An 11,084-nucleotide genomic window follows, 5' to 3' on the forward strand; every position below is an offset into this window, starting at 1 on the left:
CACACCATGCCTCTTCTGCTGAGAGAACACACACACCATGCCTCTTCTGCTGACAGAACATGCACACACACCGTGCCTCGTCTGCTGAGAGAACACACACACACACCAGGCCTCGTCTTCTGAGTGATCACGCACACACACACACACATACACCGGGCTTCGTCTTCTGAGTGATCACGCACACGCACGCACACACACACACACACACATCCAGCATGTTTATTTTGCTGACTAAACACACACACTACTGATTAACACAAACGATGTTTCAAATGTACATATTTGTGCAGATTTCTGAAGACCCTGATAAACACAGGATTGAAAAAGAGCTTAATGTAGCCAATGAAATACAATGGAAATTCAGTTAAATATACTGTATTTATTTCAGGTATTTGTTTCAGCATTTATGCAACATGTTTATGTCCAGAAAAGCTCAAGACATGCATGGATTGCAACAGTGCATGTATGCACGCATACACGCATGCACACACACAGTATGCTAAATGTGTTATGTTTTGAGTCATATTACAAAGGCTTGGATTAAAAAAACACAGACGTTTTGTATTCAAGCAGAATTCACGGTGGGCCGACACTACTGGGAGGTGGGTCAATGCAGACTGACTCAGAGGCATCAAAGACACACACACACACACACCCTTCTTCATACACTCCGTTCTGCATATTTAATACATTGTAAATAGAAGCATGAATCGTTTGATCTCATCAGATGTATATCAGTACCTGGTTTACATATTGGACAGGAAGCAGACAGAAGTATAACATGTTAAATGTGAAGAGTTTACATGATTAATGGTAGATCTGTGAACAAGATGAAAATGAGGCTTTATCTTAATGTAAAAATATATATATATAAAAATCATAAATGTAATACTTAGATATATTAAAAACACACAAAAAGGTAAACGTATAAGACCTTTTTTCCCCACAATGGCAGACACATATTAAGGCAGCAACGCTTGCATGTTGTCTGACTGTGTGATTTTTTCCCTGGCCAATCGCCAGCCAAATATATACAATCTGCAACAAATAAACCTTGTAAATTGAACAGTGAAATGTGTGTGTGGTGCAAAACAACATTATTTGACAGAAACTCCTGGTGCATCTCCTCAAAGATTAATCACCAGATCAAAATCATCATTTAAGACACATTTGAAAACAATGAATTCAAACACTGACAAATATGTGAGCAGTTGCTAATGGCAGCTCTTAGCACAACCCAACTAGTTAGTTAGTAATAATAGTTAATGCTAATGTTAGCGCTTGCTAGCGTAACCCAGCCACAGTAGTATGGAAGCTTTACTGCCTTTGTACAGGAGCTCTGAACAGAAGGAATTACATTTAAATACTTCCTCTGTTTACATTCAATGAAACACACTAGTTCTGCGTGTAAAGCTGGTCTGGGACAGAGGACGTTAGAGCTTCCCCTCTTCATCATTCATCCTCCTCCTCCTGGGGCTACACTCAACATGTAGTTTCTACAAACACTAACACAAAGATGCACTGTGCATGGACACTATGGCTCTCCACGAAGGATGAGCTTTCTGCCCACACACAGCTGGAGACTGTGGACGCTTATGCACAGACCATGTGTTTGCTTTTAGCAGGAGTGTGTTCAGTAGCACATATTTAGTCCAAACTCAAATTTAACATGTGTATGGCAGTTCTGGGATCAGATCTAGTGATACTGTTTCTCATAAGGCACATTAAGCATGTCCTCTGGGGGTGTCTGAGATCAGTGGCATCAGGCTTCATAGTATTGTTTCTCCACTTTCTTGGTGACGGTGGAGGACACTCCTCTCTGCACCATCTCCACCTGGCGCATGACACTCCCGCTCATCTCGGTGTGCTGTGTGATCTGTCGGCTTGACATCATCAAGCCGTCTAGAACGCACACACACACACACACGCGCGCACACAGAGATGCCATTAACAAACCCAGTTCTTTTCCCATGGACACGACATTCCCAGTGTCCACCTGTCTTGTTCCTACCTGATGTCATGAAGGGCTCACTGAACATGGTGTGACTTGTGTGTGTGGTGCTCTGTGTTGGCTGGTTGAACACTTCTCTCTTCATCACGGACTGGCTGCTGTACTGACCCATGGACCCTGCGAGAGAACGTGATTATTTATGCTTCAAAGCATGTTATTTGTACTGTATAAATGTTTTAACACACCAGATGACTAAAAGGAGACTTCTGTTGTAGACATCAACATTAGTTCAGCTGTTAGTTCCCAGAGCTCCCTCTCTCACTCATATGTTAGGATGGTGTTTAGCTGTTGAAACAGAGCATGCCCAGTGAAGCATGGATGTCACATGGATGTCATACCGCCATCTTGAGATTCAATAGTGATGATGCCTTCTCTCTCAGGCCCGTAGCCCTGCGTGGTCTGGGCTTGAACTTTGAACTTGTAGGGGACATTCTCGCTCAGGTCAGACACAGTCAGAGAGGTCGCGGTGTTGCCACTGAGCTGAAAGGAACGCTTATCTCCTGTTGGAACACCACACACAGATGCCCACACACACACACACACACACACACACACACACTCTGTCATTGTACTCCGGCTCTTCACACCACACGTCACAGCGAGGAGAGGTTCACAGACGCTGAACACCTTTTCCAACAACACATTCATTTGACATTTTCCATAGGGTAATCCAGAGTCAGTAACATCGTTCTCTTTCAGAATGTAATTAACAAGTTTTATGGCCTGTTATGAGAGGATCTACAGTGAAATAACGACCTCCGCCATGCAGCTGTTCGCAGGTGACCACATAGCCCAGAATCTCCCCGTTGGGTTTGCGAGGTTTGTCCCAGCTCAGCTGCAGGGTCTCTGGACTCAGGGCAGTGAATACCAGGGGCCCAGGGGCACTGGGGGTACTCAGAGTGAACGCCGAGCCTGCCACACACACACACACACACACACACACACACACACACACACACACACACACACACACACACACACACACTCTTTAAGGTGACGAAGACTCTGAATAACAATTTAAATATCTAGGCTTGCTTCGTTTGGCCGCTTCTTGCCATCAAGAATGTAATGTCTGGTCTTGTTAGGGCTACTGGTTTATTCGTGACTCAACTCTGCCCCCTACAGATGTTTAGCTGTAAAGGTAGCTCACCTGGCACAGGGCTGAGGGGGCTCTTGGGGTCCACGGCAGACTCAATGGTGATCACACCCTCCCTCTCAGGACCCCAGCCTTCCTGGCTCTGAGCTTTCACCTTGAACAAGTACGACTGGTTGGGCAGGAGGTTCTGGACCACCACGGAGTTCTGTGCTGGGTTGGTGATATCCATGCGCTTCATCTCACCTACAGGACACAGGGCAGGCACATGACTGTGTCATGACTTTGTGGAGTTAGCATTTTCACCAAGTTACAGTTTATATGTGGAGTTAGCATTAGCAACAGGCTACAGTTTAAATGTGGAGATAGCGCATATTAGCATGTTTGTCTGAACTGTCAATTATAGATGCTTCTTTAACTCTAGTCATCAAAACTTTATGCTTAATCTTATAGTTCCTCATACAACATCCTTTTTGTTGTCAGTCACAAACAACTCTTATTGATTGCTCAAAAATCATTCTGTTTTATCTTCTGGACAGCGAATAGCACAGTTACAGGCATCCAGGAGTGTTGTTGCTGACCTCCACTGAGGAGTTGATAGAGGACGCAGTATCCCAAGACAGGCTTGTCACAGTGGGGTTCCTGCCAGCTGACCTTCAGTGCAGTGGGGCCCAGAGCGGAGAAGACCAACCTGCTTGGGGTTTCAGGCACCCCATGGGGCAACCGTGAGTCTGTGGGTAAAAAACAACACCCAGGGTCACTTCATTTCTGTCCTTTTTATTTCTGAAGGGACCATTGAAACTTGAGATGAATGTGAGGTACTTATGTGGCTTATGGGAGTGTGGTTCTGTCCATGTTTTCACAGCTTCATTAACTCACAAAGTTTGTGCTAATTAGGTGATGAATTAAATCATTAATAGGGAAAACCCAAACATGGGAGTTGCAGGGCTTCTGAAGGTTAGGCATGGCCTACAAGACATGTATATACTTTAAGTTAAAGTTCAGAAGAAGTAAAAGCCCCGTGATAATTTGTGTCAGCCAATACATTTGAAAAATTAATGTGACCTGCAGGATTGAGCAAACTAGCAAAGTTAGGTGGTTGGAACTAAGTCCTGGTGAGGAATTTGTCTTGATCCTGAACTATCCACCTCTGCTGCTATTACCAAATCAGTCTCCACAATTTGGACTGGCTGTTCTTGGTCCACTCACCCTGGAGAACCCGGTCCAGGTTTTGCAGAGCCTCGTTGATGTCTTCTGAGTGAGCGTGAACACGAGAGCTCAGGCTGTAGTTGGTAGTTGTAGCCTGACTGAAGCTAGAGCCGCCTGAAAGAGCACCACCCGCAGGCGATCGCAGGGAAGTGCAGCACAGGGTGTGGCAGGACAGGGCGGGGACACCAGACAGACATGCCATTGCACGCGGAAGGTTCGTGGCAGAATGAGAGCAGTGTTAGGCAGGGGAGAAAGAGGGCAGACAGTGAGAATGGAGCACCAGGAAGCTAAAGGTTCCTGCCCAAAGCTCCAGTACCTGGCAGCCATTAGTTCAATCAGGTACCGATTCCTGTGATCTAAAGCATGGGCACACACACACACACACACACACACGCACGTGAGCTTGGACTTGCCTAGAATGTCGGAGAATCCGCTAGTCAAATCACCCATGACAATGGAGTCCCTCACACCATCATCATAGTAAGCCCTGTTTTCTGAGCGTTTCCTTAAGATCACTTCTTCTGTCTGAAGTCCACCACCTAGCTGGAGGTCATGTCTGCGTGGCATAGATCCCCCTGGAAAACAACACACAAATTACTGACTAGTCATAAAGTAACACTGAGCAACGTTTTGATGCAACACAGCTCATCCGACTGATTATGGTATTCCAAGTCTGTTAGATTTGTGTTTGAACTAAATTATGCAGAAATATCACTCTTAAGGTGCAGGTTTGGAATCTACTGCCGAAGATATGAGCATGTGCACACCTTTGCTGGACATGTGAGTTGTGGTGGTCTCCAGTGATTGGCTGGGGAATCCAGGGCGAGGCGAGATGTTGTAGCTGGTGGAGGACATGCTGATGTTGCGTGTCAAGGAGCCATCTCCACCCGGGAACATAAATCGGTCCCACTTCCCGTTCGCCATCTGGTCTGTAGATATAAATATACAGCGAAAACGGCTAGTGTTGGTGTCATGCTAGTATGGCGAAGGCACAGGTAAAACCTCAGAGATCCACACAGGGCCGTGATTACACCACAGAAGAGGACGCCTGTCCTCTCTGTCCCCTCACACACAGCTACTGTGCTGCTGCAGTTCAGAAGAAGCTTCTTTCTCCAACGGCAGCTGTAGCAGCAGTGGTTGTGTGACTAGCAAAAGTATTAGCGGCTCCTCTGAGAGGGCGTAAGCCATATCTCCATTCATTCATCTCCATTCTCTGTTGATCACCAGCTACAGGTCGCGGAATTCAGTAGTTTTTCCACTTGACACCAACCGAAAGCATGGCAGCAGGTTGCCAGACAGCATTTTGAGACAAGCTAGCTTTCCAGAACAGGACAGCACGTCAGGAAGGGGGCAGGAGGCTAGGCTGGCATGCGGTCTAGCAGGGCGCATGATCAAATCTTCACCTTGCGGAAGGGTCTGGAAATGGCCACCTTGCAGAGGGCTGTGGGAATGGCCACCTGGATGAGGTATCTGTGAATATGTAGGGGAGGGTAGTTCGGCGTCTGTGCTCGTGCCTGTCCTCAGCGGGTGGGGGATGATTTCTGCAGGCAGTTTCCAGGACACTGTGCGGAGATCCAGGTCCGAGCCCACTAGCTTAACGTGCTTCCAGCGCTTGCCTTCGATAGTCATGTAGGGGGAAGCAAGCAAAGCACAGAGGACGTGTAGGCGGGCTGTGGTCTTTGACTACTGAGGCAAAGCAGTATTGGAACAGAAGTGGAGGAAGGCCGTCTCGAGCCCCTCAGTGCCAAAGACGATGGATTTAGCTGGAGAGGTTGAGCCTGCGAAGTCTAAAATCGACTATAACACTTGCAATAGAAAGGAAGCAAATCATTTTTAAAAAGCCCCCAGCCATCAATGTGGAACACTGATGGTATATGAGTATGAATAATGAAGAAAATTAGACTACCCAGCACAGATTTCTGTAGTTTGCCTTCATTGCCAAGTAACTGTGAGGATGGAAATGTGGGTCAGTTTTAGTACCCACCTTCAGACATGTCGGACACACTGGGTCTGGCAGAAGGGGACCGCAGAACTTCGTTACTGTACATCAAGAAGCTGTCGTACTCCTCGCCCCCCTCAGCATTCACGATGGGAATGTCCGGAATAATGGGGACTATGGGAAAACATGGACATCACAGCAGTCAAAATCCCAAATACTAGAAAGATCCAGGCCACAAAATTATAAAACCCAGGCAGCAAAATTTGAAAATCTACGCCACAAAACAAACATTTAATTATTAGCTAGTAGTACATCTCATTGACTAAACAGGAAAAAAATAACTTGGCTTGGAAGATTGTACATGATATCAAACAAGTACAACACTGATGAATCATCCCAGCAGGTCCCCCCCAGACCTCCAGATGAGTTAATAAAGGACTTACTGGACATGGGGCGGATGGGCTGGGTTGCCAGATTGATGGTGGCGTCTCTGTAAGGGCCCCAGCCCACCTTATTTCTTGCACGCACTTTGTAGCAGTACGTCTGAGACGGCTGCAGGTTCTCAATGAGCAACATGCGTTTCTTTGGGTTGTCGATCTTCACTTGCTTCTCAGGCCCGGTGGATTCTAAACATAGAGGAATCACTTCCAGATGGTGCTCCAATTCCAAACTCTGGCTTACCTGTGTTGCTTTTGGACAGTGATGCATTAAAACTCAGGCTACTCACTTCCATCCTTGTTGATGGGTGTGTAGACAACCTCATACTCTGTGATCACGCCATTGGGTTCTGCTGGCTCAGCCCAGCTCAACTGCGTGACTGTTGGGCCAATGACGTTAAACGCTAGCCGCCCTGGTTCACTAGGGACTGGAGAGAGCACAACACTAAGGAACTCATTTAGGAGCTTTTTCCCAAATTACTCATTTAGAAGAGTTTCCCAAATTACGCCAGCAAGTCCACATTTTTGTGCTAGCTTCCAACAGACCAGAGTGAGATACTGTAAATTTACACACTTTACATACTTTTCTCTTTGTAATTTTGCTAAGATGTGAACAATTTGTAATAGGATTCGATGCTGGGATTCTAGCTCCCTAACAAAGACATAACCTAACTTTTAAAAAACAGCCTAAAAGTTGTTTGGACATTTCTGCAATTCAAAGTCCAGGTAAGCTAACATATCCAATTGAACGCACCATCCTCGAAGGTCTGGCACTGGACTATGTCACTGTAGTCTCCATTTCCTGGTGTATTGTAGGCGCACACTCGCATCTCATAGTCGCAGTAAGGGTAGAGGCTCGTCAGCTCTGCCTCAGGGTTCTTCACGTCTATCACCTGGGCATCAGCTTCAGGGTCTCCATAGACCCAATACTTCACCTGAACACAGAGGAACATATGCATGAACACATCCTCATTGTCTACAGCTTGGTGATAAATGAACTGGGGTATGCGTCCAATGTTTTGTCTGAGTATTACTCAACATGTCACTGTCTCCCAATTTCATATCAGGAGGAGACTGACAGTTCAGTATGCCACATATTTGGGTTTTCCTTGCAATAACACACCACACTGGTTAATTAAGAAGCTCATCAATACCTGAGCAGAAAATAAACATTTATAGCAGCCAGGGCTGAGGAATACTGGACTCTGTATTGCATGTCCAGAATATGCATATTGGCTAGTTTACATGACTCTAAATATATGTTACTTTCAGATTTATTCCCCAATTTAAAAACATTTATATTCATTGTAATTTTTGATTAGTATTAATGATTAATGTAACACTATGATAAGTGGTAGACCTTAAATGAGAAAGGCTCATAAATGGAACTTCTGTTATATCCAAGCTGTTAGAAGACCTTCTGTTATGTCTTTGCCCTGTTAGAAGTTCTGTGGTGTCTCTGCCCTGTTACTGTTAGAAGACCTTCTGTGATGTCTCTGCCCTGTTACTGTTAGAAGACCTTCTGTGATGTCTCAGCCTTGTTACTGTTAGAAGACCTTCTGTGATGTCTCAGCCTTGTTACTGTTAGAAGTTCTGTGATGTCTCTGCCCTGTTACTGTTAGAAGACCTTCTGTGATGTCTCAGCCTTGTTACTGTTAGAAGAAGTTCTGTGATGTCTCAGTCCTGTTACTGTTAGAAGGTGTCTCACCTTGTAGCCCTTGGCTCCAGGCTGGGGGTTCCATTTGAGGTTGATATTCTTGGGGCCTGTGGGCAAGGCATTGATGTTAGCTGGTGCTTGGAGGCGACCACTGGGGGACGATGCTTTCAGCAACGGAGCTCCTGGCTTCTGCACCATATCTCCTGTTGTTGGAAAGAAACACAGAAAGGAAGATATGTGGGTGGTCATCTACAGTCTCTGCCAATATCACATAGGTCCAGGAATCCACTTCTCCTGCTAACATCACGTAGGTCCAGGGACCCGCTACTCATGCTAACAACACGTAGGTCCAGGGACCCGCTACTCATGCTAACAACATGTGGGTCCAGGGATCCACTACCCATAGCACTGCCCACAGGTGGGCTAGCAAGTGATACAGATGACTTACCTCTGGGGTCAGTAATGTTGACCAGGGTGGTCTTCCTGTCCTTGATGTAGCTGTTAGCGCTGGGATCAAACAGCTCCAGCTGGAAGGTCTCAGGCTTCACAGGACTTGGGTGCAAACGTGGCTCGATCGTGATCATCTTCTCCGCCTCTCTTGGGGCAAATAAAACCTGTCCGGACAGGTTGAAGCGAGAGGCATTCTGTGTGCGCCAGCTGGCAGAAGAGGGATTCTCCTGGCCCTGCGTGCGGATTACGGGGATGTTGTAGATTGGATCGGTTGTGCTGAAGTTCTGGCTGCTGTTCTTAAACATCATTACACTAGGTTCTGTAAGAGACAAAATTACACATAGCTGACAAATCTGCCAAAAGAAGACCAACATGAGAAAAAGGGAGGAAAAATTTTAAATATGGAGAAACATCAGAAAAGTAAATCACAATCGATCAGAACTTGCAAGCAATTTGTAATCTAACACAACTGCAATTTCATTGTAATATTTTATGTGGGCCGATCTACAACCCTGATCTTTAGGGACGCTAATACACAAAGTGAAGAGAATTGGAGGGAGGAGATTTGCTTATCTTCCTTCACCTTGCCTGTCGGCGATGTGGATGGTGGTCCGTGGGTAGCGGCCCAGCTTGGCCCCCTGACGTGGGTTGCTCAAGTCCATCACAAACTGTTTGGGCTGAGTGTTCAGCAGAGGGTCTCCCTCCCTGAGTTCCAGCAGCTTCACTGGAACCATCTTCTGTGTCTCTCCAGGCATGTAGGTCAGGTCACCTTCCACCGACACATAATCCTGAGGTCAAAAAGAGAGGAAATAGCACAGAAGGGTCTTTCATGAAACAGACTTCCACATGGCTGATCAGAACTACAAATCATTATATCTAAATTATATTTGAATCATCTTAATAAAACTATCCTTGATAATACCTTCTTGTCCTTGGCAGTGTTGTCACGGGTGCAGTAGGTGACCTGTGTTCGGCCATCCTCAATGATCTCACGGCTAATAGGGATATTAGCCACGCCCTCTTGGCGAGCAAAAGTGTATGATGGCTGAAGGAAAGTGAAGATGCTCTTAGCTGTAAACACACACACACACACACACACACACACACACACACATATATATATATATATAATCGTTATTATAGTAAAATTGTACTTACAATACATGATAAAATCTTTGTCACCTTTAATGTCTAGGTGCTTTGAGACATAGTGTAACCTTTGACCTCTGACCCTCACCGTGCTCTTTGATGACAGTAATATTGACCAAGCGTTTTCCAATTTTGGCAATTCCGACGGGAACATCAATGGCCTCCACCTGCAGCTGCTTTTTGTCATCGTCATCATCTTTGATGAAAAGTGGAACTCGTACGTCCACGGACTCCACGCCCTCCTGAAGTTCCACAGCGCCTGTGGCCTCTGAGATACAAGCAGCATTTCCCTACTAACAACAGTGCTAACCAGGGTTGAAGTTACATAAATAATCAGAAATACGGCGTGTGAAAATCAGAAAATTCAATAACAATAATAATAATAGTAGTAAAATAAACCTAAACGTCAAGACATTCTTGTCTGTCCTGGACTCCACGTGATGGAGTAAGTGAAGACTAAGTGAAGGAGTTAAGAGGCATGTACATTTCCCAGTGCACCCTGAGGTTGCCGTGGTAACCAGGTACACACCTCTGTCCGTTGCCACCGTGTAGTAGCCAGGAACCACCCGCAGGTTGCTGAAGTTTCCAGCCTGCACCTGTTTGTCTGTCAGGCTGACGATGTTGGGGTAGCAGGCACGAGGGGCCGACAGAACCGTGTCAACGATCGTGTTGTTCTGTCTGACGGAGGAAAAGCAGACACACGTCTTTCACCTCCAGAGCGCAGGATGACTGAGCTCAGTAACCCGGACTCTTCATGACATTATAACATTATATTAACATCAGTACCTTTTTCCTGCATTTCTTTGTGTCCTACAGGAAAAGAGGAAAAAATTAACAAGTGTACAAATAAATGTTAGCGCTAACTGTCATGGAGTGCTTTGGGAGAACATTACAAAAGTCAAAGGCTCAAAGCTACAGCACCCTCTAGTGGACAAAACCTGCACCCAGTTGCTCTGACTAGGAGAGCCTTTACTCCACAGTTCTTCTTGCTCAGCGGCCTCACCTGAAGCGGGTCTGATGCAGTTTCTGGGTGCCAGGGATCTGTTTGAACACGTCGATGAGCTGTGGACAAACACAGTGATCAGGTGAGAATGTGATGTCACAACTGACCCCAGCCTGGTGAGAATGTGATGTCACAT

General features: G+C 45.9%; 1 protein-coding gene across 3 annotated transcripts in view; it reads right to left on the minus strand.

Moving 5' to 3' along the window:
* Positions 1-359: 359 nt before the first annotated feature.
* The window catches only part of itgb4 (integrin, beta 4), a 28,986-nt gene continuing 18,261 nt past the window's right edge, over positions 360-11,084 (minus strand). For 2 of the 3 annotated variants that reach the window (XM_027026926.2, XM_027026927.2), the window contains exons 22-42: positions 10,949-11,007; positions 10,732-10,755; positions 10,475-10,623; positions 10,034-10,213; positions 9,719-9,867; positions 9,380-9,584; positions 8,795-9,115; positions 8,398-8,549; positions 7,444-7,624; positions 6,980-7,117; positions 6,696-6,878; positions 6,298-6,426; positions 5,081-5,242; positions 4,727-4,888; positions 4,314-4,427; positions 3,686-3,835; positions 3,162-3,350; positions 2,768-2,923; positions 2,350-2,511; positions 2,012-2,128; positions 360-1,902 (exon numbers count right to left, since the gene is read on the minus strand). In XM_027026926.2, coding sequence (XP_026882727.2) covers positions 1,763-1,902; positions 2,012-2,128; positions 2,350-2,511; positions 2,768-2,923; positions 3,162-3,350; positions 3,686-3,835; positions 4,314-4,427; positions 4,727-4,888; positions 5,081-5,242; positions 6,298-6,426; positions 6,696-6,878; positions 6,980-7,117; positions 7,444-7,624; positions 8,398-8,549; positions 8,795-9,115; positions 9,380-9,584; positions 9,719-9,867; positions 10,034-10,213; positions 10,475-10,623; positions 10,732-10,755; positions 10,949-11,007 — 3,222 coding nt within the window. In that variant the 3' untranslated portion in view covers positions 360-1,762. The remainder of the gene's footprint in view (positions 1,903-2,011; positions 2,129-2,349; positions 2,512-2,767; positions 2,924-3,161; positions 3,351-3,685; positions 3,836-4,313; positions 4,428-4,726; positions 4,889-5,080; positions 5,243-6,297; positions 6,427-6,695; positions 6,879-6,979; positions 7,118-7,443; positions 7,625-8,397; positions 8,550-8,794; positions 9,116-9,379; positions 9,585-9,718; positions 9,868-10,033; positions 10,214-10,474; positions 10,624-10,731; positions 10,756-10,948; positions 11,008-11,084) is intronic. The other variant, XM_027026928.2, reaches the window with a different exon arrangement.

The sequence above is a fragment of the Electrophorus electricus genome, chromosome 23, assembly GCF_013358815.1.
Source record: "Electrophorus electricus isolate fEleEle1 chromosome 23, fEleEle1.pri, whole genome shotgun sequence".
NCBI lineage: Eukaryota > Metazoa > Chordata > Actinopteri > Gymnotiformes > Gymnotidae > Electrophorus > Electrophorus electricus.